General features: G+C 40.6%; 1 protein-coding gene across 1 annotated transcript; it reads left to right on the top strand.

Moving 5' to 3' along the window:
- The first annotated feature begins 105 nt into the window (after nucleotides 1-105).
- Nucleotides 106-23,981, top strand: emilin1a (elastin microfibril interfacer 1a). The gene is made up of 12 exons (XM_067572099.1): nucleotides 106-528; nucleotides 13,675-13,791; nucleotides 15,295-15,443; nucleotides 16,202-16,301; nucleotides 16,772-16,880; nucleotides 16,982-17,155; nucleotides 18,113-19,390; nucleotides 20,409-20,823; nucleotides 21,099-21,224; nucleotides 21,415-21,432; nucleotides 21,541-21,675; nucleotides 22,264-23,981. Exons 1-12 carry the CDS (start codon nucleotides 419-421, stop codon nucleotides 22,581-22,583), a joined length of 3,051 nt encoding a protein of 1,016 aa, XP_067428200.1. The 5' UTR covers nucleotides 106-418; the 3' UTR covers nucleotides 22,584-23,981.
- Nucleotides 23,982-24,408: the final 427 nt, after the last annotated feature.

Genomic DNA, 24,408 nt, shown 5'->3' on the forward strand with positions numbered 1-24,408 from the left:
TATGAGGGTAGAGGGAGGGATACATACATTCAGAGGGAGAGAGAGAGAGAGAGAGAGAGAGAGAGAGAGAGAGAGAGACAGAGAGAGAGAGAGCTCCTGCGCTGGCATGACGGCTCTTGGAGCTCTGACAGGAAACTTTTCTTCTTGTTGCTCCGCGCTCCAGCAGCAGCAGCAGCAGCAGCAGCAGTCTTCAGACTCCAGCAGAGCTCCATCGCTTTTCAGCAGCAGTTGACCTTCTGAAATGCACTTGACTGGACTCTGCGGGGTTTACGGGAGCTTCTCATCTCTTGACTGTTTACCTTCATTTACAGGCTGCGCGTCACTGAAGATAACAAACAACGGGGAGACTTGTTTTCTAGGATAAACTTTTGGAAACCAAATGACATTTATTTGCCTTTAACCGACACTGGACGTAAAGATGGAGACGCTATTTTACCTGCTTGCCTTCATGTTGGCCCGGGTTAGTTGGGGTCTCGGATATTCGGAGTCCAGTATTCAGACGGGACAGAGAGCCGCGAGCAGACACAGGTAGGATCAGCGCACGTGCGTAAAAGTTGTTAACCGCTTTAATTTAAGTTTAAACCAGAAAAACAGGAGCTGCAGTTCAAAACTTCACTTGGAAAAAATGAATTTACTTTATTTAAAGTTACTAATGATGGTGACAGCCCCTAATAAACTGCTCATGTATGGTTCCCAAAGTGAGGTCCGGGGAGCTTCTGGGGTCCTTTAGTGGCTTCAGATGAGTCGTTCACAGCAAAATATTAAATAATTCAGGGCTGAAGGTTAGTTGGTTGATTAATTAGTCGATTAATTGCCAGTTACAGTCTCTCCAATGTGAAAATGTGCTAGTTTTATGTCATTATAAACTTGATATATCTGCTGGTGTGACAGAAAATGAAATCTGAAGACAACATGTTGGGTCTAAAAATTCATCAATGAATTGAAAAGTAATTAATAGACAATAATAGATAGAAATTAATCACAGCTGCATCACTAAAATAGTTTCACTACAACTTAAATTACTATAAATCCTAATTTGATTATTAATTAATTTTAAAATAAAAAAATATTCCCATGCGGGGCACCATGTCCCTAATAAGTGTCTCCTTCTGAGTCCGTAGTGTAAAAATATAATCTGAGCGGCTCTTGTAGAAAGAAAATTCTCATTTTCAGAGGAAATACAAGTGATTAGTTTTGTTACTCAGCAGCGGCCCTGAATAAAGGGTGATGGGTGAATGGGTGGGGGTCTGATGATTCAGGGGGCCCCGAGCTGGACAGGGTTTATAGGGATTATAGATATTTACTGTTTCAGGGCCCCAAGTGAAAAGTTTCCATGGGGCCCAGAGTATGTAGCAGCACCCCTGTCAGCCTTGTTGGAGGGGAATTTATCTTCCTGGCAAACAGCATCTTCCTGTCACGTAGGGGTGAATGGGCTCTGTGGGGAGTCTGATGAGTTGCAGGGATACGAAGCATGTTACGCTGTAAATCCAGAAGACTGATATTGTATAAAAAAAAGTGCAGTTTTTCACTAAATTGAAAATTTTCATTTGAGTGATTCAGATTTCTACAGTCTCACACACACACTCCTATAAATCTCGGATCAGTGGCGGAGCTACCATATTGCCTTCACTTATGGGACTGTAAGGAAATCATTTCGATCTCAGCAACTACTGATTAATAGTCACTCATAAATCAATGATGGCTGTAGGAGTCCCCGCTCATAAAGCTGTTAATACTGTTAGTGAGCCAACACATGTATGGTTTTAATGTGCTGTTGCAGCCCCATAGTGTGTTATTAGCATGTAATTGAGCTTCTGCCTGAGGGGCCCGTGTGTGAACGACCCCTGCACCTCTATGGACAGATGTGCGTGCGGCTTGTTTGTGTGTCTTGTAAATGAATGAATGAGAAAGTTTTGGCAAATTAAATAAGTGATTACGCATGTATGTGTGCACATATGTGTGTGTGTGTGTGTTTATTTGGGAGTGATTAAAAGAGGTCACAGCAGAATGACTGACAGAGTCTACAGTATCTCTCACATGTGGTATTTGTCTTCCTGCATGCCTGCATGTGTTTGTACTTAGCGTGTGTGTATGTGTGTATGTAAGGCTGGCCAGGCTTCTGGGAGTTGAGCTCCTGCAATATGAGCTTCTATCAAGTTTCTGTCCACATCAGAGCACTGCTGCTTTCTGCTGCTGCTGCTGCTGCTGTGGCTCCCTGAGTGATGAGACATGGATGGTTGGCTTCTTTGGTGGATGTTGAAGCTGAACTGTTGCTACTGTGAATGAGAGAAAGTGGGAGGCATGCAGAGAGGAGACCAGAGAGCAATAAAAAGTGGTGGAAAAAGTGCAAAAAGTTGATTGATAAAATGAAAGTGAGAGATAAGAAGTCAAGAGAAGGAAGAGAGAAAGCATCTGAAACAATCACAAGTGAAGATCTAGAGAAGGCAAGATAAGTGAGAAAAAACGGATGAAAGAATCAGATGACACAAAAGACCAAGTAAGAAACAAAGAAGAAAGATCAGACAAAAGAGAAACAACAGAGATGAGGAAAACTGGCAAAAAAAAAAAAGAGAAAAAGGAGATCTGGAGTAAAAAGCGAGTGAGTGAGCAGGCGTGACAAGAGAGGATGAAAGAGTGAGAAAAGGCAGGGAGGAGCGACACAACAAGAGAAAAAACAGACTGACAGGAGAAGAGAGAGAAGACAGGGTCCTTAAATGCCTTCCCCCCCCTACTGAAACCAGTAGGCTATGAAGTAGTCAGCATGGCTGGGCCATGACGTACGCACACATACACCACACACACACACACACACACACACAACGTGACGCATCGGGGAGAAGAATGCGCTGGCCCGTGGCAATGCGGTTTGCCCCTCTGACATCTGTTTGAACTCAATTGATCTGTTTTGACAGATGTGTGAAGTATTCCATAAGCGATAAAGGCTGTTGAATGAACTGAAGACATCCAGCAGGGGTCTCAGGGGGGGAACTCTGGAGGACCCAGAGAGTGTCCGACACATCTCCTGCCAAAATGTCAGAGCTACACGTCATCCCGTCTGCTCCAGACAGGGACGGAAAGGAAAGGGAATGAGCAGTGATTGTATATGCAGGTGGACGGCTAATCTATTTTGGCTCCTGAGCACTTTAAATGAAAAGATGCTAGATCACCACTGGAGGGTAGCAAGGAGTAGATACAGAACACCTTCATCTCTCTCATTAATCATTTTTATCTTCTGTTTGAAAGTTCTCCATTACTCTCCCCTGTGTGGCATTAGCATTGAGGTCCTCCATGCAGAGAACACAAAGATGACAAACACTAACTCACACGCGTGCGTTAGGCATTCATTCGATTACTCAGCCACTGACACAAATATTAGATTTTCAGATGTTGTGTTGACATGTATTTAGATTATAGTTTTACATTAAGTGTTTGTGAGATGAGGAGTGATGATTTGTTGATTAGTGATTAGTTGTGGCAAACGTTATATTATGTCCTGATGTTACTGGGTCAGCAAGTTAATGTTACACATTTGGCCTGCACATCAGGAGATGCATCTTGAACCGCCTCACTTGAATAGTGAGAAGATTAGTGCAGAAGTTGTGTGTAGCAATATCCATAAAGAGAAAGCTGCTTTCAGGAACCATATTGTTGTTCACACTGACCAAATATATCTTTTGAGGCTAGCTAAAAAGGACTATACAGATCAGATCAACACTGAGTTTTCTGTTCATCAAGTTTTAATCTGAGTCCATCAGGGATCCTACCTACAGCTGCCATTTAAGACCAGCATTCAACAATCAGACAGCGAGAAATCCATTTAAAAAAAGAGGCAGAGATGCCAGTTTCTTGACTGCCAGTTGTCTCAATTGATGGAAGTGAGAAGGTAGGAAGTTTCTCAGGCTCTCTTTTCTCATTCTTCCACACAACTGCGCTTATTGTATGTACAACCAAGTGTAACAAAACGAATGCCTGCAAAGAGAGAATGTCCGAAAGTGCGCATCCCATTTTATACCCATTCATACAATTTATCATGCGTTGATCCTGTTTAGGATAGCAGGCTCTTCAGCCATTCGGAGCATACCTGAAACCATACTCACTTTTTCAATGACTTTTTTTCCTATTAACATTGCCTTTTCTGTCTACATACAGTATAAAGCAACAAGTTCATGCCTATTCTGTTGTCAAAAAGAGTTTTGAAAATGCAGGAGGTCATAGTAAAATATCTGCTGGAATACATTAAACACCACAGACCAATATATATTGTAATTGTGACAGAATATCCAAAGAATTAATGTTAAGAGTTGAGAAGGGTTAATTATTCTGAGCATGGAGAGGAAATAATTGTCAGTAATTTAGCTTCTCTTAATAATTGCCTTTTGAGCAAGTTAATAAATGTTAGTGGTTCCAGTGCAGTTTAAGAAAACTGTGGTTTCACATGTTGTGGTTGCTCAGAATTTAAGCTTGTGTGCAGAAATCTAATGTTGGTCAGTAACATCGCCTATAAATGTGCCTCGTATCCATCAATAGCAAAAATAGTTGTGTTAACTGTGACCATTAGCTCGAGTGCACATACTGTTTTCAGTGAATTAATGTCCTTTGACTTAAAATTATAGTTGAAAGAACATCACATCCACATAAAGTGATAATTATTACTGGTCAAGAAATACTGGCATGGACTGGATTGCATTTTAGGGCACTGGTTGTAACATCAGCCATTTTTAGCAATGCTAGTCTGTCGGTCAGTCAGCTGGTCCACCACTTTGGTCCAGTCTGCAATGTCTTGACAACTTTTGGATTCTTCCTCTAGGGCCACCATGAATGATTGAAATTTGTGTTTTTTGAGTGAAATGGCTCGACGGCAGTTGGATGGATTGCAATGAAATTTACTACAGACATTAATGTCTTCCTCTGGATGAACTGTTATAACTTTTCATGTAGTACCATCAGCAGGTCAAAATGTTTTACTTTTTCCAATACTTTTGGTTGAGCAAATAACATCAAAACATTTCCACTAGACTCAGTTATGCCAATTTGCAAATGTTAGCATGCAAACAGCCTAAACTAAGATTGTAATCATTATAGTTGTGGGTATGTTAGCGTGCTGACTTTTGCACTCAGCTCAAGTAAATACTGCCTCACACGCTGCTCACATGGCTGTAAGCTCTTAGGTTTGGTTTTTAGTGTCTGAATCTTAAGACACAATTGCAAAAACCTTTTAAAGAACTATGTCTTTCCCACAATGCACTGAAATACAGTAAAAACATCTGATCTCTACAGTAGAGACCACCATTGCAATGTGCAACATACCCAAGTGCACCAATATGTCGCCAGGCAATTAGACTGTAACAGGATTGTCCTCCTCTTGACCAAACCTTGGAAAGTATCCAAATTCACTCACTCTTTTTGATTTTCTGCTAATTAGGGCAGTAAACAAATCTCCTTATATATGGTAATGCCAATGTGGGAAAAGGGAACCATTCCAGTCACAGCTATTGTAACCTAATTTCCATAGTTCCCAGCATGCACTGCATTGAGAAAACCTTCTTTACCTTGTTTGGATAAAGTTGCAATACTGTAGAGATTTGGATCTCTTCCCAATATCCACCCCATCCCACCACACGAACAACTGACTCTAAAAAGCTCCCCTCAACTTAAAGAATAAATAACAAGACAAGACACTGAACTTGCTGTTTTGCACTTCAGACTAATAAAGTCTTACCTGTGTAAATAGTTTGCTCTATTTTGGGCAACTGTGATTTTAAGGCTTTGAGGGGACTTACGTGTCAAACGCACATGTCTCCATAAATGGTTAAAATTCAAGTGAGCCACAAAAAAACCCCTGCAGACCTCCGAACATTGACGTATCTGAGCAATAATACTAAAGCAAATGGCAGTATCGTGGACATTCTCTGTATATCTTCGTGACCGCCAGGCTAAACAATCAGAGAGAAGTTTACACAGTCATGCTGTCCCTTGATGTTGGAACAGGTCCAAAAGGAAAATGGTATGTGTGCGAGTAAAACTGGATTTAAAGACAGAGCAGAGGGAATGGAAGAATGTGTGTGTGTGCGTCTGTCTGTCGGTGTGCGATCACTCAAGCGTGAGTGAGTGCACTCGAGTGTGTGTGTTGTTGTCTGTGACAGTCTGTGTGCTTAACTGTGTGTGTACAGGGGTATACCTTTACAAGGACGTAGGAGGGGTGCTTGACCTCTGGGTCACAGATCAAACATTGAGGCACCACCCTTTTACCATGGAACTCATTCAGGCCGCTGTCGAAGCCTTCCCTTGAAGCTAAATGAAAGATCCGACAACAATAGGCGCTGCCAAGTGATTTCTTTGTTTAAGTATTAGACCTTAGCACTCCTTTTTCTCTCTTTCATTCCTTCTTCCTCCCACTTACCCTCTATGTCACTTTTGTCACTGATTATTCCAGTTTTACCCACAATTCCTCTGTGTAGGACTCACGCTGAGATGCTTTTGAATAAAATGAACCTGGTATGTGCGGGTTGAGATGTCAGACTGTGGCATCCTGCTTGGCTATGAGGTGTGTGTCTGCTGTTTTATAAGGAGGGGGATTTTATTGGGGAATAAAGTGATGCTCAGACAGGTGCAAGAGTTCCACTCACGCTGAGTTATGGCTCTATAAATAAAAATAAGAAGCTGTACGAGGGACATTTCACTGCTCAATGCCCAGCAGAGAAGCAATGAAGATGCTGTTTGTATGTGTTTGTCTGTAGGAGAAGGTTGTGATAAGTGCATGTAGACTTGTTTGCTGTGCTTGTTTGTGTGTCTGTTTGAATATGCATCGTCAAATTCGGGAAATCAAGCAATTCTATGCTAACTACACTTCATATGCCAACTTTTTGGTTACTTCCTTACATGTATCTGAAGACAAAGATGGAGGATAAAGTTTCAGCTCACAGTTATTAAAGGTAACTGTCCAAAGGTAACAAAATCTGCCAACCAGTACTTCTAAAGCTCACTAATTAACTTGTTACAGTTGTAATGCTACTTTATTTGTTTAATCTGTACAAAGTGTAAAAATGACAGGTTGTGGTTTTATGGGAGTTATGTGTCTGTCTATTTTATGGCTGTGAACAGTAACTTCCTAAGTCTCCCCTGGTTGCCCGGCAACTTCACAGTGACATTAACAAGATTTCAGGAAGTTACAGCGTCTGGTCAAGAAATTGTAAATAGTAAACAGACATGTAACATGTTTTAGTTGCTTGTAAGGGAATTCTTTAACCTTTGGACAGAGTCAGGCTAGCAATTTCCCCGTTTCCAGTCTTTATGCTAAGCTAAGCTAACTGGCTGCTTGCTGTAACCTTATATTTAATGAGCAGATATGAGTGTGGTTCGATCTTCTGCTCTAATTCTCCACAGTGTATTTCCCAAAATGTCTAGTATGTCTACAAAGTAGACATTGCTTTAAAAATCAATAATATGTCAGTGTTATGTTTACAGCTTGTTTCTGCTGCCCCCTAGTGGCCAAAAATCAGTTATTGCAGCTTATAGATTGGAAATCTTATATCACACTGTCTGACAGTACCACATATATTTTTTATCAGCTTGTCCCAGCTCTCCATGGAAGCTATATGAGTCACTATTCAAACCTTTCCTTTGGAAACTTTTGTATCTCCACTACAATACAAAATAAAGTTCTGTAGGTTATCACAATATTTGGGTGCATAGCATGAGCTTGTAATGACTAGTCCACCACTGGATCACTGAGGTTTAAGGGGGTTTTAAACAATTTGAAAGTTGAAATTCACTTTAAGAAATCGTTGTACTCTAGTTTTACATCGATGTCTTTATCTGCTGCTGTCTGACAAACATTCTGCAAATACATAATGTAGTTATAAACATAATCTGTGCGGGAACTGGACTGTTTATGTGCAATGTTTTCCTGTGTTGCTGATATAGTAAAGGAAACAGGGAGATTAGCTACTGAATATGCCATTCATGGGAAACCAAGCGCACGCACACACACACACACACACACACACACACACAGACACACAGACACAAACACATGTTCTCTGCCTCACCAACTTCATGTTGTATGGCTCAAGTTATAGACTGTAATTGTAATATTAAATTAGCATCAGCTTGTAAAAGTACAGTATATGGTTTCATGTTTATGTTTTGTAAAGTGGAATAATAAGCAGGTCAGATTCATGGTCTTGAGACATAATTGTGTGTGTATGTATGTCTACGTGTGTATCTGCATGTCCTAGTGCTTATGTGTGTCTGTCTTGGCTGTGTGTCAAAGGATGTGTGTTAACTTGTAATAGTATTTTACACTTATGGAATAGAAGCCAAGTTTCGTTAGTGGACTTTCATCTGAGCGATTTCTCTCCGGCCATTTGGATTAATGGGACTTTATTGGATTACTGTTTGGAATGCTTAACTTCATGCTGGTTAGAGAGGGAAAGAGAGAGAGAGAGGAGGCCACAGGGTTCAGGGCTGAAATGTTTTGAAGGTGTCACCCATGGAACAGGAAACACGCTTGCAGGCAGGGACGCAAATAAACAAAATTCACTGTAACTTTCTTTTTAGATGGTGGTGTACGCCTGGACATAAGCACGCATATATTTCCCAGGCACACTTGTTCAGTATTACAGTCACAGTTAGTCATCCTCTTACAAATATAAAGACATCTCTTATGTATTTCACTGGGGTGAAAAGCCCATGATGGAAAGATGGAAAATGAAATTGCCGGGAGGACGGTATGGAAGTGTGGGTGTTTGGAAGCTGCAGACACGGAGGGAGTTGTGTGTTTGCCTATGTATGCATAAATGTGCGTGCATATATCTACATCTGTGTCAGCTCAGCGGTGAAAAAAAGAACGATGGTTAAGTTCATTTAAACAAAAACACAGCGTCTGTTCTTCATCAGAGGAGATAGGGTGTGAATGTTGCCAACTTTATGCTTTATCTGCTGTCTGTGACCCTGAGCGTCAGTAAGTCAGGATAATAGATTGGCAGAGCTGGTTCACTGAATCACTGTGACAAAAAACAACACAGTGGAACTACAGGGGAACGAGACAGAGCTGTTTTGATTTATTACCGCTGTCTGATTTTAGATGTTCCCTATCTCCTCTGTACTGGTCCAACTCCTGATGGAGATGTTAGATTCCCTGTTTCTCAGAAACTTTGAGTCATACATACACAGAATAATAAACCCGCTAAACAAGATAACCCAGAAAACCCACACACAGCAATAAGGATCACTGAAATGAACCGCAACACTCTGGAAACAGAAGAGTGCGGAGACAGCTGTGTTTGGAAGCACTGACGTTGGCTGATATCAGATGTATGATGGCGGGGTTTCGCTCTGAATAATCAGTGCTCCAGGCTCTGATAGGTCAAACACAATGTAACTAACCACAGAGTGGAAAAGCAAAACATAATGCAATTCGGTGCATAGCTAGATGACGTCATGTGGATTACTGTGATGAACCGCAACTCTTTGGAAATACACATAAGGGGTTGAAACGCTGTTTGGATGCATGAACAGACGGTAATTTCAGCCAAATGACATTCAGTTACCAATCTGGTGTTGACTGCAGGCTGAGCTGAATTCCCCCATAAATAGTGTTTATTTCAAATCAGCTCAAAATTATATACTGTCAAGTTAAGTCAATTTTATTTACATAGCCAAATATCATAAACCACAAATTCGTCTCAGGAGGTTTTGTAATCTGTATAACAATACAACATCCTCCATCCTTAGACTAAACTACAATGTTTATTCATTAAGCACCAAATCCAAGAATGCAAGCAAGTCTTAGGCAAAGAAAGCAACCATCTACATTGTGATGATTATCAGGCTTAAAGATAAGATTAAAGATATACAGTAATTCTTTAATCAATTATTCTGATATTCTTTGAATAGTAGATGGTGGAATTACACTAATATTGACTTACTTAAGATAAAAGAGAGATATAAGATTAAATGACTTGTAAAAAGATCAAGCTAAAACTATGATTCCCCTTTTATACATATATAAAAAACTTACCTCTAGTGATACTGTGTCCTGGAGGTAGTTTTAGTTTTATTTGTCATGGTTTTGAGATATCTGCCTCTTAGATTTCTGCAACCCTAATCACCCCAAAACAGTCGCGGTGAGGGGAATTTTGGCAGTATTGAGAAATGGGAAATCAGGAAACAATCAAAGAAACAGTCTGAATGAAAATTGTTAACAGCAAGGTCGGTGGATTATCCTGCATAATGGGGACACTGTTTCTGGAAAGATACGTTACTATAAATCAAATTATATGTTGATTTTTAATTTCCGTGAGCACCAAACAAAACCAATCCAAACGAAATTCCATTCACCACCATTGTAATGTGCTGGCGCAAGAAATCTTGGAGACTTAGGCAAATAAAACCAAAACTATTAGTATGGCAATTTTTTTTCTCTCTGTAATAAAGGTCAACCAACTCTTTCATAATGTTCCTTGAAGAAAACCTTTACAGGAGAGTCTGACAGCTAATTAGTCCCGTTCACTTTCCCATGTACAGTAGCAACAGGAACAGGAGGTCACAAGGGATTGGGGAGGATCGAAACATGATAAACTCCTTCTGTCAGTCAGACAAGCTCTGGAATGAAGGGGAGGATCATGGTTCTTGGGGGGGAGAGGTACAGTCAAAGAGAGGGGACAGAGAGGGGAAAGAGAGAAAAACACAAGTTGAAGGGATGAGAAGGGAGAGACATGGGTGGAGTGGGATAAATCGAAAGAGACAGGAAGAGTTAGAAAGAGGGTGGGATGGAAAGAAAGAGACAGATCTGCACAGACAAGGACAGCGGAAAAAAAAAGAGGGAAAAAAACATCATCGCTGTCAGATATTATTTATTACATATTTTGGTGATAATGTATTTTTTTTATTGCATGAGTCAAATTTCATGCAAATTTAATTCTTTCTGCAAGGTATCATGTTAAGTAAATGGAGCCACGGAGAGCGAGTGACAGACATGAAGACAGACAGACAGACAGACACTGATAAAAAGATAGACATGAGACCCGAGAGAGGAAAACTGCTGATTGACTTTTCAGCATGAAGGAACTCCTTGTATGCTCCAACTTTTATCCATAAACCCTCCGTAGTTCTGCTTAGATGAATCTGAGAGTGACACTAATTGGCCGTAATAACCACTGGGGAAATAGCAGTGAATGGGGATTCTGGGTAATATGAAAATGATGATAGAAAGCGACTGAAGGATGTCTGTGTCTTAAATCCATCCACAGTTGTTATCAAGAGACATATCTGGGGGCCAAGAGAGGTCAGAGGGGAGAGGACAAACTGCATGCAGACTGGGGGAGTGTAAGGGAGTATGTGTGTTTCTTGTACTTCTGTCTCTTTAGGTTTGAGCTTACAGACGTTTATGAAGACATTTTTGTTATGCCAAATCATTTTGGGCAGCCTTCACTTCAGAGGGGTTATTTTAGGATTTCGGGTTAAAGATGGATTGTCCAAACATAGCTTAGCAACCGTAACTAGGCACCGCAGGCTTCTCAAGCTTTGGATTTCTCCACAGGCTGAAACAGTGTGAATGGGGCTCTAACAAAAGCAATATTCGGTATCGTAAGTGTTTGGCAGATGTGTTCTGCTGTTTGTTTGGTTTGGAGAAATTTACACTCCAGCAACTCTAGCCAAATTTCCATTAGATAGTTTTAGTGTTTAGGGCCAAACTCATTGGTTATTCCTCATCCTCAAATCCGTTTCTCTTGTTAAAGTAAAATGTACTGTTTTGAAAATACATTAAAGCATACAGTACAAGTCAAAAGTTTGGACACACTTTCCCATTCACTTGAATGAGAAAGTGTGTCTAAACTTTTGATTGAATCTGTACCATACTAAGACTAACTAGCTCTATAATGTTGTTCCTTTACTTCCATGATCCTCTGTGGGTCATTGGCTGGAGAGCATTCTTACTCTTTGCCAGAGAAATAGCTTTAGCCACTGTCTTTTAGCGTTACTTCATGTATATAGCCATCATGGTGCATATTTAAGACTCTTTTACAGACTTTTCTTTTTTAAAATGAGTCAGCTTGCGATGTTCCCAACCAACCCAGATTTAGCATTAGCATTAGCTTATGCTAGGTGGCTACAGCTTATAAAAGTCATCATTTCAGTCAGAAAAATGGATGGCCGTCAGCTAGAAATGAGGGTCGTCTTTATTTCTGGGTGAAATCAAAGACCCATAGTTTCAAAGACTGTATGATGGACTCATCAACCCCTTTCATATCAAACCAGAAGAAGCTTTTTCCAGCTAACAAGTTCAGATAAGACAAGTTAGCTACCTGAAGTCCCACATGTTTCTCAGGAGTTAGCCACAACCAATCCAGAGCTAAAAGGTCGAAAATGTACACTTGTCAGGTGCACAGAAACATTATACAAGTGGGTTCATGTTACTTTTTGGTATTGCTATTGCATGTCAGCCATAATACCTTAATGTGCTGTATCTCAGAGCCGTGTTTCTCCAGAGGTGTTGTTATAGTAGGCTAACTGTTTCCTCCATCTTTTCATCTTTATGCTGAGCTAGACTAAACAGGTCTTGACTCCAGCTTCTGTTTTTGTTGCAGTTCAGCATGTAAACATGGAAATAGGGAGAATTTTGTACTCAAAAGACTGTAACTTCTGTAAATATCCACTTAATTTGGCTAAACCAGATTTCTGAAGCCTCACATTAGCATTAGCTGCACTCTTTTTTTAGGATTCTGTTTTCCATCTCTCACGTCAAACTTACGTGAAGAGGGGGACTCTTTACAGCTTTTAACAGGAGGAATAATTACAGCGACATATGGGTATTTGAGTATTATTTTGAGACAGACTTGAAAAAAAGGGTATGTATGCTTTAATACACAGACATGACATTAATACTGATTGTCTGATCTCACTCTTGAAATGAAAGCATATAAGCGCCCACATGTCCCAAAATGTTGAACTACTCCTTTAAGATTAACATCTCAGCAGCCAGTTCCAGACACACACTATTTAATTTGATTTCCTGTCAATTATCTCAAATGTTTGAAGATTAAAATGAAATTATCCATAACTGAGAGGCAAGAAATTTTGTTATCAATATCACATTGTGTCTTTTGTCAGAAGGTTTGTGAAATGAATGTAACCAGTGGAAGTTTTCACATGAATATACTGTAAAAGCACTACATAGATATGGGTATCTGTATGTGTATGTGTATGTGTGTGTGTGTCTTTGTGTGGGTTGGTTGTAGGGAGTTGGGGAGGCACACAATGGTAGCCATTGTTCATACAGTTATCCTGAAATGATCTGACATTTGCACCAGTGGACAATATCTCTTGAATGTTGTACAGAATAATAATCAACCCGGGGTTTAAGATACTAATCTCAAATCTCTGGGGCCCCATAGTCAACAGATGTTTGATTATTATTTTTTTTAAAAAACTTTCCTATTTTGCTTGGAAAACAAAGAACAGCAGCACAGTGTGTACTGAGTGTGTGCATCAGTGCATGTGTGTGAGTGTATTTGCTGTGTTGGTGCCAATCTCTGACTCTAAAGTTATTGTGAAAGTGCCAGTCACCATACTGTTATTCATTTGTCATTTATTTTTCCTGCTTGTGTGTGTGTGTGTGTGTGTGGATGTGTGTGTGTGTGGATGTGGATGTGTGTGGGTGTGATTTCATAGGAACTGGTGTGCTTATGTGGTGACGCGCACTGTTAGCTGTGTGATGGAGGACGGGGTGGAGACGTACATTAAACCAGACTACCAACGTTGTACCTGGGGCCAGTGTCCTCGAGTGGCGTGAGTATCCATTACTCTCTCTCTCTTTTTCTGATACACACACGAACACACACCACCTAACTCAGATACTAGGTTCTTCAGTGCTTCATATTGTTTCTGATTCATTGTCTCTGCTGATGAAATCTAATCTGTATTCAGTGTTGCTCCTCCAACTTCCTGTCCTCAGTTCCACAGAAGTTTGTATCCGTTATCCATTCGTCTCCTCTCCCTCTGTCCTGTCTGTTGCTACTGATTTTACAATGCTCTTTTCCTTTTCTGTCCATCTCTGTCTCAGAAGAGTTTCAGCAGTCTGGTCAGGAAGGTGCCTGGTTGTGGTTGTGCTGGTGTGTAGCCAGTTCATCACAATATACATATTTATAGCTCAGTGTTTGGCAGGTCTAACCCCAGTGATGAAGTACTAGTTTCAAACTCACACAAAAACACTCACATTACTGTGTTGGAGCTCCAGTTTTCCTGATGCAGATCTGGGAATATCCAATTTTACAATTATTGGAGCAAATTTACTATAAATGAGATTGATTGAATGATTTTCCCAATTGATGTTATGCTTGGAGGAAAACATTAATCAGGCACTCCTGATGTTTTCCCTCTTTTGAAGTTTTCACCGTGTTGTTTAACCATGGCCCGGCTGCTTGATCCACATGCCTGCCAGGGGCCTCGGCCTAAACCTGGGCTATGCCAAGAATGAAGCCGACAGGGGTTCCAGGCACCACAGTCTAGTCTCCTGCCCTATAAAAACAATCTCTTATTCTTATTCTTACTCTGTCTTTTTATGATTCCCCTCCTTTCTTACTTTCTCACTTAACACAACTCCTCCTCTCTCCATCTCTCCAAGCCCTGCTTTTGTTTTTCCTCTGAGAGTATGTCGAATCCCTTTTTCTCACGCTCTGAGAGCAGGGAGCTGGAAGATGAAATCTTTTCTATGGCACAGAAAATGCTCTGTATGCTATACCTACAGTAATGCTTGTGGGTTGGCATAGAAAAGAGCAACCTGCTAAACGTTTACAGTTGGGGCTTGTTAATGTGCATGTGACGTTGCCATTAATCTTTACTGAGACTTCCGGCCAATTCTGGTCTATGTATTGCATTGTTACTGTAACAGTGAGTCTCTTCAGTCACAGATTAATGATAAAACTAGAGAACATGCCAAAGTAAACATTCTTTTTTTCCCCGGAAGAATAGTACACCAGTAAGAAATTAAGATTTAGTACTGACTAAATGCAGTTGGCCTCTTTTGGAAAAAGGGACAGGAATAACATATAAAGTTTAAAAAGCACTCTTAATCCTATCCATCATCAGGATATGATTTGCAGCTTTTTCCAGACATCTAGTGCACATTTATATCAACAGTGCACAGCGGTGGTATTTAATACAGGGTTCAGGGACCAATACGGGTCTTTGACTTGGCCATCAGGATCACACTAAACTCCTCAAGTTAAGTCAGAACAAATAAAAAAAAATCCAGATGACATTTTATATGTGAAATCTCTGTCTGATCCTCAGCTACCGGACATACAGGAGGCCAAGGTATAAGGTGGCGTACAAAATGGTGACAGAAATGGAGTGGAAGTGTTGCCATGGTTACTCTGGGGAAGACTGCCACAATGGGCCAAAGGGAACCACTGAACAGAGCGGAGTAGAAAGCAGAGATGGTAGGAATGCTGTATGAAGTTAAAATTGTGTGCATTGAAATATGGTTTCGTGTAATCAAGATCCACTTAATAGGTTTTGTGAAATGTCTTAACTCAGACATGCTTAGAGATGTGCATGTTTTTCTACACGTCAACATGCAAAGCAAAATGACTAGGGACAGTTATATAATACATAACTGTAAAAGGCAACTGGAAAGGTCTTTACAAAAGGTTTGTATTCAATCAAGTTTGAAATGCTGACTTCACTTAAAGCACTTAAAATGGTTTCAATCTTAAGTATTTCTGTATATCATTAACTATTCATGACTTAACAAGCAGCAATGAAAGTTAAAGTTCAGGGAAAAAAGCATTCTCATTTATTATTTATTGAGAGTTTAACACCCCAAAACAAATCAGTTTCATCAGGACTGTGTGGGTGTGGTTTTTTCAGATTTGGCTAACAGTGCTGCTAACATAAGCAAACAACCCCACAACTGTTATCACATTTTGATTCAGATGTTGCTAAAAACAGATTGGTGAACGGAAAGACATGACATCACCTTTTCCTAACTGAGTCACACCCTACCTCTGACTTTTTTTTTTTTTGAGTGAGGAAAGCAAATACAAAATCACAAATACAGAAGCCTTTCAAATGAAATAACTAAAACTATCAAAACTCTGGCAGAAAATGCAGTACTGTATTCATGCAGCACCACATCGCTTACAGTAAGAAGCTGGTTGTGGAAAGAGGTTTTTATTCTTTTTTCTTGGTTCCCTAGGTGACAGTGAGAGGGTCAAACATCTGGAGGAAACAATCCAAGGTCTGACCAAAGACCTCCACAACATGCAGACCACCATTCACGACATGAACCAGAGGCTGTACGTGAATGTTGTTTTCAATCCATCACTTAATGTTGTATTCCTCATGGAGTACATGCACCTGCACGCCTTTCACCATATGCTAGTTTTGTCATACTGATATTACCCAGGATACTGTTGGATGTATACTACACTGTATATTACTTGTTTATTGTTGTTTATTTCAGCAGGTCAGTTAATGGAGAGAGGATACGCTTGTTTATTAACATACTGTATATACAGAGATTTGTAATGAGGATAGGAAGATATAACAAAAACTTAATCGGATGCTACAAAAATATACACACTGGTTTTTGTTTTATTTAAACTGTGCATAATGTGCAATCAGCAAAATTTAGACAATGTATCCTCCCATCCTCTCCGCAGCACTTTCCTGTGTACGTGATCATTTTTAAAATTAAGCTGTGAAGCAATTATTCTCCCACTCTCCACTAAAAACCTGAGGAAATCTCAATTCTTCCTCTGTATAGGCCTGGTCTAAATGGGGTCATTGTCCCTGCTGATTCAGCCCAGCCACACATGAAGGAAACTATCCACAACATCCAGACCAAGCTGGACCAGCTCTATAACAGGACACAGGTAACAATATATGTTTCTCTGTCTGGTCTAGATATGTAGACTTTAAATGACGAAGTATGAGGATAAATGTTATTAATCCACATGAATAATTGCTTGTTCAGGTCCATGATCAGACCCTGCTCAACATCAACAACCACCTGGTGAACGGAGGGGGCAACGAATTGGATGGATCCTCCAGAGGAGGAGGAAATGGAGGGAACCAGCTGAACACTCTGAAGGAGGAGATACTGACGGAGCTGGAGAGAAGGGTGTCTCTGTCCTGCTCCTCCTGCCAGGTGAACCCCAATATATGAAAATCAGCTCAGCACAAACAAGACTGACAATTTCTTATGTCCACTTTTTTGATCTGTGTAATTTCTTTTTGTTTAGCTGTAAAAATTTCAAGCATCTTCTTAGTTCCCTGTGGACCTCTGTAAGTGATTTCTGCTGGCTAAAGCAGTAAAATAAATATTGTCCATATTGCAGGCTGTAATACATGAAAACACTTTTTCCACATAAACCACTGCAGTCACAAAAGAAAAAGCTGAAAATCAATACTGTAGAAAATTCAATAATCAAGCAGTGAAAAAAAAAAGATTTTAGAAAATGGAAAGTGTCACTAAGGCTAGCCACCAGAACAGAATTGGAGGTTGTGTTCGATATTAGGATAACATAAAACAAACTTTATTTGTATAACTTCAGTTTCAGTTTCAATCTGTCTGATGTTCATGTATAAACACTGACAATGAGTCCCTGGGCTCAAATTCATACCAGTGCCACAACACACTCCACCCTGTTTACTCACAGTTGTTTTGCATTTTTTTTAAATTTTGTTGCTGTTGTTGATTGGAAACTGCATCACAACCTCAGGATTTTGTTCCCACGGGAAATGAAGACAGGCTGTATAAACACTTTCCAAACCTTCCCACCATATCATACCAAAACCGAACTATTATACAGAATACTGAAGCATACTGTGAGAAATTATACAATGTAGCTTCAAATAGAAATCTGGCCTTTGGGACCCCTGACTCCAATAATCCATTCATGGATCAAATACAAGTGCAGTGCATAAGTACAGTATTAGTTTATAGTTCATTTAAATTGCACCTGAAAGAAGCAAAACAACCTTCCAGTTCGGATTAAAATGGCCTATGAAAAAACAAGGAAATTAAATTCTTAGCTGATTCAAATCAAACAATTTTGCATGGAGAAACACTGTCAAAAATCTGTGTAATCCCTGTTCCCTTCAGGCCGGTGTGGAGGACCTGAGGCGCCAGCAGCAGGAGGACAGGGACAGGATCAGAGCCCTAGAGAAGCTGATCAGCTCCATGGACCAGCATCTGAGGCAAAGTCTGGAAATCTCTCGCAGTGAGACTCAGCGCACCCAGGCATGCTGCAACACAGTCACTGAGATGGAGAAGAGGCTGTCTGATCTAGAGGTCCGGGTCACCTCCACTTCAAGCAAGTGTGACCTCATTAAAGGACGACTTGATAAGGAGCTAGCCGGGACAGGTGGAATAAAGGGAAGGGTGTCAGAGGACAGGTTTAATAGCAGACTGAGGGACCTGGAGAAGAGGGTGAATAACACAGTGAGGAAGACGGAGCAGAGGTGTACTAACACTGGGAACAACGTGAAGGACAGTGTTCAGAGAGACGTCACACAGCTGCGCAACATGGTCCTTAGTCGGCTGGATGACCACAACTTCAAGATTGGGAAGATAGAGCTGGACGTGTCAGTTCTTGGAGACACGGTGAGAGACCACAGTCGACGTTTAGGCCAGCTGGAGAACATCACAACCTTCCTGGACAGAAGGCTGACATCGACCACAAAAATGTGCAATGAGACCTGTGGGCCTAATGGGAAAGGCCGTCAGACTGAAGACTCTGTGAAAACCCTAGAATGGAGAGTTGTGACCAACCAGGAAGAGATCCAGAAGTTTAACACTAAATTAAATGATTTGTCTGTGTCGGGTGACTCGCTGTCTGACAGAGTTATCAACTTAGAAGATGATGTCAAAAAAATAATCGCTGTGACAGGGAAGAATGGGGAGCGCTTCAACCGGATTGTCACAGAGGTAGAAACTTTGGGCCGTGATTTTGAAGACTGTTCTATATGCAGCCGTGTAAAGCAAGATTTGAAAATACTCGCCAACACCACCATGACTGGCCTCAGCAGGTGCCAGACGGAGCTAACAGATCTGCGGAGAAAAGTAGACTCAGGAGAAACTGCCTGCTCTGAGGTGTGCTCCGACCTCCAGGAAGAGGTGGGACGACTTAGAGATGAAGTGAAGGAGTGTACCGGACAGTGCAAAGTCAACATAAATGATCTGAAGAATCAACTGGACGGTCATACTGTCCACAGTGGAAGATTAGGAGGGGATCTGAAGTCCATCCAAGGAGAGCTAGCTGGGGTCATGGTCATATTCAGTTCCATTAATGACACACTGAAGGGCCTGGGAAGGACCATACAGACGCATGGGAACAGACTGACCGATCTGACCAACACCAAGGACAACATCGTCTCTGAGGTAACATGATGATGAAGATAATATTACTGCCACTAATGCAGTGATTGTTATGGCACTTTATGTACTATATTTGGCATTTGCGATTCTTTAAATTGAAGTAATGTCATAATGTCATAAATAATAGGTTGCCTATAGGTTTCAAGCAGTTCAACCTGTTATTTTAATGTATTGTAGAGGCCTGAATAGGTAAAACTATGCAGGATTTGCCATGCTAACAGCTCTGTGAGGCTGTAATTAGACACAGAAGTGCTCTGAGCTAAACGCTAACATCAGCACACTAACATTCTGACAATGACAAGCTAGCATGCTGATGTTTAGCAGCCATAATGCTTACCATGTTCACCATCTAAGTTAAGCGTGTTAACCTGCTAAAGTGATGGACCAACTGATAGACTGATGCTGCCATCAGTGCCGTGCCACAAGCATGGCTAAATAATCTGAAAAATAAACATAATTTGTGTGGCAGCAATGCAATTTTCCTCTTATCTACATATCATACCTCATAAATCATCTCGTGACACCTCAGATTTATCTTGCAACCCTTTTGAAGGTCCAGAGCCCCAGTTTGGGAACCAATGTATTATATTAAACTTTAAACATGCCCCTCAGAATTACATAGAAACGATCAAACTACCATTATGATAATGGTGATGGTAATTACGATGGCAATGTACTGTATGAGTTGTTTGATTATACTGTACATACTCAAACATGACTTTTCTTTACGGACTGTGAAAACAACGTTATGTCAGTCAAACATGCCTCACGGTTATCCTGGCCACTGTGTTTTGACATAATATTGTTATAGTTATGAAAATATTTGAGCATATTACAAACATGTGAGTTTTCTAGACAGACATGGTTTAGATAATACGCTTACATATTTTTGTGTGTATACGATACCATAGGAAAATAAATCATAGCAAAGATGGAAAAAAAAGTATATTTGTAATAGAATTTTGTCAAAAGAAAGTCATCCAAAATACACACATTAACAAGTTTCTACCTTCTCCAAAAGGTGGACAAGTTGGACAAGGAGCTGACGGATCACATTCATGACTCAAAGATTCAATTCGGCAACCTTGGCAAAGAGATCCAAATAATAAAGAGCAACTATGTGACAGAGGTGGGAGAGTGCCGGCGGTCCAGCGACAGCCTGGACCAAAGACTGTCCAAGCTGGAAGGAGTGTGTGGACGCCTCGACTCCTTCTCAGACAGCCTGGAGAGGATCAAAGAGGGACTGAGCCGACATGTGTCTGGGCTGTGGAGCTGCGTTAATGGACTCAATGTCACAGTGACGTCTCAAGGAGATCTTATCGACAACATACAAAACGTCCAGCTGGAGAAAGTTCACTCCAACATACACAGGCTGAACTCTTCAGTTGTGGACTTGGTCAAGGAGTTCCACGATTTCATAGAACAAGACTTCAGGGGTGAGTCACTGAGAACGAAGGGCATGGGATTTGACTTTCAGACAAGAGATAATTAGGGAGGCAACATTAGGGGACGGAAAAAATAGACCAAAGAAAGAATCCAGGCTGAGAGGCATTCACTTAAGAGCCCATAAAGTCTGCAATCTGTCTGAAAGAGGAGTTTTAGTAAACATGAGGGTGAAAGGGTGTACATGTTGTTATAATTCTACTAAAAGAGGATTTTCATTAGGGTATTTGCCAGCTGTGCTGTCTTACCAAATATTCCTGTACTGCAGGTCCACCTGGTTTACCAGGCCCCAAAGGAGAGAAAGGTGAGCGTGGATCCCAGGGTCCCGTAGGACCCCAAGGGAGGGTGGGACCTCCAGGCAGAGAGGGCCCGCAGGGACTAGTTGGACCCCCAGGTAAAGACAACAAAGTTTGGTTACATCTCGTTTAACATAATGACATGATTGTGATTTACAAGTTAGATTTTTGATATTTAAAAATGATTCACATCTATTGTAGATACACTGTGATAAGAATAAAAATAAACAGCAAGAATGATTTTGCCGCATAATTAACTCACTGTTTATCTTTTATCTTAATTGTCAGGTCTCAGAGGTGAAGAGGGTATGTGTTGTTCTTACTAAACAGCAGATGAAAGCTCTCATTACTGTTTGATCTCTGCTGCTTTTATATCAAACTAACTCTTACTCTGTTCCTCTCCTCCATGATCAGGTCCTGCAGGGTCTGATGCCCATGTACCACGCCTTTCTTTCTCTGCTGCACTGACTCGACCTATGAGAGGTTCAGGAACCATCGTGTTCAACAAAATCTTTGTCAATGAAAAGGACGTCTATGACCCCAAAACAGGTTGGCTGGAATTAATGATCAGAACTTTCTTGTTACACCATGTCATTTTGAGATTATCTTAAGAAAAATCTGAAAGTATTATGTTTATGTGAATTTAAAGGGTCAGTTCACCTAAATTATAAGAAAATATATTTTATCACATATATCCCTCTTTGACAGTATTTTTTAAATGTATCTTGGTGGAAAAAACACCAGACCTGTTTGTCTGGAATTAGGCTGTTTCAGTGCTGTGAGCAATCAAAATTTCATTCACCTCCATTGATTTGTAGTGGTGGCAGAAATTTTGTGATGGATATCTGAAAACTGGGGCAAATAAAACCAAAACAATCACCATGACTAGATATCAAATGAGATAAGAATGTGCATTTTTTTCTTTTGGATGACCTTAACCTTTAAAGTAGTGTTGTTTCCATGCACAGACTCTTTAATGCAATGCAACAGGCTTGTGAAGTTTTACAATAGGCCTATTGTTTTATTGACTGCCAACATTAATGATCAAACAAGAATCCGTGAAAATTTTTATACATCATGAAAAAGGAAGTCTGAGCTCTTCATAAGTTCTACTTGTTACCTGCTTCCATCCTCTAGGTTATTTCACAGCTCCAGTGAGGGGGAAGTACTTCTTCAGCGGCATCCTGACGGGCCACAAGAACATAAAGATCGAGGCGGTGCTGTCCAAGTCCAACCACGGCGTAGCAAGAGTGGACTCAGCTGGGTATCAGCCCGAAGGCCTGGAGAAGCCCATGGCAGAGGCCAAACACATACCTGGAGCTCTGGCTGTCTTCAACATCATCCTGCCCATGGAGCAAGGGGACACGGTCTGTATCGACCTCGTCACTGGCAAGCTGGCCTACTCCTCTGAACCCTTGACCATCTTCAGTGGGATGTTGCTGTACGAGACCATCTGATTGGATGGGCAATATGGGTGAAACTTTCAGCGCTAGAGCATCTAATTTGTCTGCTTGGACTCTAAGAGACAGAGCCACTGGACACTGGACAGTCAATGAGACTGAAATAACCGAAGAATGTCTCCAAGAGGAAGACTGGATTCTTTCAACAAGGGGAACGCTTCTTTATATTCTACTTAAGTGCTAAGAAGGAAGGAAAAAGATTTTCCTTTCCAACAACAGTTACAGTATTTGTTTTGTGTTTCACGGCTTTAAGGAAAACAATTGGTGCAAAGAGCCATTGTGTTTTTTATTCTTTGCCATGTTTCCTTCAGAAAAAAAAGCCACTGCAGGGTTATCTTATAATTCCATATTTCATGCAGTGCTATAAACTTGAATAACCTTCAGGTCTCACGTATGTTAATGAAAGGAACTTCGGTAAGATGATAAAAGATTAAGGATGTGGGTTTTTTTGTGTGTGTAATTCACTCACAGCATATCAAATGTTCAGAGGTTATTGCACACTCACTTTTTTTCTGTTTCTAATGTATGTAGTTTCTTTTCTTATTACTAACAGTTTCATTTCGACCACAAGCAAAATTCCCAGAAACATAATAGCGAGTGCCAACTTTGTTGGAAAACATGCTGAGTGATGTAAGTGGGTGAGGGGACACAGTCCAAACCACTACTCTTTACAAGGAAATGCACAAATGAAGTCACCGACAGTTCAGACGAGAAACCACACGAGTTTATAAATCATACAACAGCAAAACAAAAAGACCATTTTAGGACATTAGCTATGCCCAGAAACACAAGGGGAGGAGGAGGATGGTCAGGGGGAAGAATGGGGATTTTTTTCCTGTGTCCTAATAAGGGCCATCTAAACTTTGTAGAGGACCAAGTATTTAAAGTTATGAAGCTGTTACTATCTGTTCATCTTAGGGTGGAATTTTCATTTAAAGCTAACAGAAACAAATAACGGAGCTACACGTACCCATGTTTATATGCTACAAATGCCTTTTCTTGAACACACGCACACACTTCCTGCCTTTAGAAGTCTAATTAAAATACCTCCAGGAGAAAATATGTGCACAATGTGAAGTTTGTAGATATTCTTGAATGGATTTGAAAAGGAACATTGCACATTTTCAGCAGGTCATTCAGCAGATTTGGTCAGATATTGCATTAAATACACATAATGAAGGAAATACACCCCTTTTTCCTCAGTGTTCAGTGTGGGAATGTATTTTTATGTGTTTTAATGCATTGTATAACCTTAAAGGAATGTAAATATTTTTCAGCAGTTTTGCCCGTATAAGATTTTTATGAGTTACCACTTCACCTTGCCAGGTACTGTATATGTTTTGTATATGTGTTTTTCACATGTGTGCCTCAAATACAGATACCCAGTTTTACACATGTGATGTCAATAGTCTCCTTTTGTCTGGATTTTGTGCCTTTATTGTATGAATGGGTATTTCTTACACACTATTTAGCCTGCTTGCCAAATTTTAGCTTTCACAAATACACTCAGCTGAGTTGACCTCCAGCTCTGGGTCCCGTGTAAATATCTCATTGTAGTTCTGACTTCAGTAGGTTGATTTAAGCTGAGGACTGCAGTTGAAAAGCCATCTCTTATGCTGCACTGCAGTGACACCTTGTGTTCAGTATCATTGTCCTCTCAACAGTTGTGGTATTGCTGCTGAGGAACCTTGAAAACTTAAAGATGTCCCTTCAAGGAAAGAGTATCACTTGTCTTACATTCTTTGCACATTCATTACTTGTCAGTGGAAATTGCAGGTCTCTTTAGAAGCCTCTCCACACTCAATAGCTGCCATTTCACTGT

The sequence above is a fragment of the Thunnus thynnus genome, chromosome 18 (genome assembly GCF_963924715.1).
Source record: "Thunnus thynnus chromosome 18, fThuThy2.1, whole genome shotgun sequence".
Taxonomy (NCBI): Eukaryota; Metazoa; Chordata; class Actinopteri; order Scombriformes; family Scombridae; genus Thunnus; species Thunnus thynnus.